The sequence below is a fragment of the Camelina sativa genome, chromosome 7, assembly GCF_000633955.1.
Source record: "Camelina sativa cultivar DH55 chromosome 7, Cs, whole genome shotgun sequence".
In the NCBI taxonomy this organism is placed as follows: domain Eukaryota; kingdom Viridiplantae; phylum Streptophyta; class Magnoliopsida; order Brassicales; family Brassicaceae; genus Camelina; species Camelina sativa.
This window is the reverse complement of record NC_025691.1, coordinates 19,297,493-19,300,329: the sequence shown is the minus strand read 5'-3', so window position 1 is coordinate 19,300,329 and position 2,837 is coordinate 19,297,493. Positions and strand designations below refer to the sequence as shown.

General features: G+C 35.5%; 2 protein-coding genes across 3 annotated transcripts in view; one reads left to right on the top strand and one right to left on the bottom strand.

The window, feature by feature from the left end:
- Nucleotides 402–1,999, top strand: LOC104701543 (protein CRABS CLAW-like). The gene is made up of 7 exons (XM_010417245.2): nt 402–607; nt 780–899; nt 1,002–1,110; nt 1,205–1,253; nt 1,376–1,451; nt 1,542–1,601; nt 1,687–1,999. The coding sequence occupies exons 1-7, from the start codon at nt 509–511 to the stop codon at nt 1,711–1,713; spliced, it is 540 nt and encodes a 179-aa protein (XP_010415547.1). The 5' UTR covers nt 402–508; the 3' UTR covers nt 1,714–1,999.
- Nucleotides 2,109–2,837, bottom strand: part of LOC104701541 (squamosa promoter-binding-like protein 6) — a 3,602-nt gene continuing 2,873 nt past the window's right edge. The window contains exon 5 of one of the 2 annotated variants that reach the window (XM_010417241.2): nt 2,109–2,804. In XM_010417241.2, coding sequence (XP_010415543.1) covers nt 2,485–2,804 — 320 coding nt within the window. In that variant the 3' untranslated portion in view covers nt 2,109–2,484. Of the gene's footprint in view, nt 2,827–2,837 lie in introns of both variants that reach the window. The other variant, XM_010417240.2, reaches the window with a different exon arrangement.

The following is a 2,837-nucleotide window of genomic DNA, read 5'->3' as shown; positions in this document are numbered from 1 at the left end:
GCATGTCAAACCCATAACCCATTTAAGTTATTATTTGTTTTTCTTTTTAGATCTCGAGAAAACTCATGCCGAAATGTAGATTAATCATCGAACATGTTGTTTAAATTTTATGTCTGTGTAAAACCTTTACAATGATTAATTACATAATAGAATAGCTAATAGTAGAATTCGTAGACGAGAGCACTCGATACATGGTGTATATACTCTATATATATCCAAAGAAAAGACATAATCTATTCTCACCATTAAAATTCGTGTCTACTACACCACAACTCATTCAGTAACCATTGTAAAATAAATAATAATAAAATGCAATTATGGACTGTATACGTCCAACACTTTCTAGACTATCTCTCTATCTCTTTACATCTTAACATGTTTGTTCTATAAATACAAGCCTTCCTAACTCATAAGATAGTAACCTTAACTCCACCAAAAGTTTGCTTGTTCTTTCTCCCCATCTGCCTCTCTCTCAAGAGCAGTTTTTCCAATCCATCAGTTAGAGATCATGAACCTTGAAGAGAAACCAACCATGACTTCAAAAGCTTCATCTCAAGCCGAACATCTCTATTACGTCCGCTGTAGCATCTGCAACACCATCCTTGCGGTAACTGACCTACAGTACATAAGAAGTTGTATAAGCATATATTTACTTGCATGAACCCCGTATATGTAGATAATATCACATGCATGTGAAGCTATATACTTTTGTTTATGCTATGTATTATTTTCAAAATTTCGAGCTAATAATTGTAAACCTTATCTACACCCATATATAGGTTGGGATACCATTGAAGAGAATGCTTGACACTGTAACGGTGAAATGCGGCCATTGTGGTAACCTCTCGTTTCTCACCACTAGCCCTCCTCTGCAAGGCCATGTTAGCCTCACTCTTCAGGTACATATAGATAACGCTTTCCTTATATATATATATATATATATGTGCATAAAAGCAATGTATGAAAAAGTTATATTAAGTCTACTTTACTCAATTTATCAGATGCAGAGCTTTGGTGGGAGCGAGTATAAGAAGGGAAGCTCTTCTTCTTCCTCTTCCTCTACCTCCAGCGACCAGCCACCACCTCCCACACCACCGTTTGTCGTTAAACGTAATTAAGCACAAGATTAACAATTTTTCTACCTTTTTCTTCTATAAATATAATCGCTTTATATATATAGTTATAACCATCTTTGATATTGCAGCTCCTGAGAAGAAGCAGAGACTTCCATCAGCTTACAACCGCTTCATGACGTTAATTAATTTTTGACATATATATACTTCACTTCCAAGATATGAAATTTCAAATGCATGAATATTATATATAATGTACTCTTCTAATTACTTCTTCTTTTCCTTATTATTAAATATAAAAGGGATGAGATACAACGCATCAAAAGTGCTAATCCGGAAATACCACATCGTGAAGCTTTCAGTGCTGCTGCCAAAAATGTAAGACAATATATCTCTTTTTTGTTACCACTTAAAGTACTTATACCAACCATTGTTTCATTAATATTAGTTGTAAAATGTCACAAACAGTGGGCTAAGTACATACCCAACTCTCCTACTTCCATTACTTCCGGAGGCAACAACATCCATGTAAGCTATACAAACTCAGTCTTCTTTCAAAAAATTATACAAACATTTTAATGGTTAAAATTTTGTCTCAAATGTTTTGCTTTAGGGCTTGGGGTTCGGTGAGAAGAAGTGAAATCCCTGGGGGGAAAAAGCCTAAAATTAACAAACGCATGCACGTGTGCGAGTAGCTACATTACGGAGTCGTTTCTCTCATCTTGTGTGTTGTTGTTGTAATGTATTTTCTTCTTTTGTATGTCATCATGTTGCAGAAAATGATGTTGCCTTAGTTTTATGACTTTACATTTCTGTCTGTCTTAGATTTGAAAGTAACGTTACTTGCTATGTCCCTTTGGACGTTTATGTCTGGTCTTTATTTGTCTTAATCCTATCAAAATCTATCTGCCTATTCCTCAATTCCATCAAGGACACTTGTTGTTTTTCCAAGGATTTGCAACTTTCAACATCGTAACTTTCGAATTCGAGAATCTCATATGACGTGAGTGTGTACAGACTACAGAACAAAACAAAAGTGAAAGCTCACTTTTTCTCAGCGAATATTCATTACAATTCTATATACAAAATTGTCTGAACAAATAAAAAGACTGAAACACTGTGAAAAAAGAAACAGGCATAGATATCTGAATCTATTTTCTTCAGAACATTATTGAATGACTGGTGAATAATAAACAAGGACAGTTACAAGTTACAAGTTACAATAACACTTGTAACATGATCTGATTCTTCATTCCTTTAATCCTAATTTATCTCACCAAATCCAATAATTACGTACCAAACCCCAAATTCACAAAAACTAATCAAACCATGTAAGACTTGTCCTTGTCAAGAACTGTTTCAAGAAACTCGAACCGGTTTCAAAGGAATAAGAATGTGTGTAACCTTTTTGTTAGGAGCCAGTGAAATAAAGCTCATTATATTCTTGCTTCACATCATCAGTAAAGTTCCTCTGTTGTTCGATTCTTTGCAGATGTGATGACAGTTGTAGTAGATCAACAGTGGATGATCCTTTTACGGTACATGAACTAGATCCAGCAGGATTGGTCTTGCCAGGATCGATCCATAACCGTTCCATCTGATTAAAGTCTACTGGTGAGTGATTTGGTTGGGTGATTGAGAAAGTTGTGTTTGGAGTTTCAGGGATGTGTTGTTGTTGGGACTGAGCTGACAGAAGAGAGAGAGCACAAGTAGAGCGTGACGCCGACTCATGTAAGTCCCAAATAGAGGATACTTCCGGAGAAT

Coding starts and splice junctions, on each gene's coding strand:
- LOC104701543 (XM_010417245.2), top strand. CDS start 509: ATGAACCTTGAAGAGAAACCAACCATGACTTCAAAAGCTTCATCTCAA. Junction 900..1,001: donor ATGTTAGCCTCACTCTTCAG/GTACATATAGAT, acceptor TCAATTTATCAG/ATGCAGAGCTTTGGTGGGAG. Junction 1,111..1,204: donor ACCACCGTTTGTCGTTAAAC/GTAATTAAGCAC, acceptor TTGATATTGCAG/CTCCTGAGAAGAAGCAGAGA.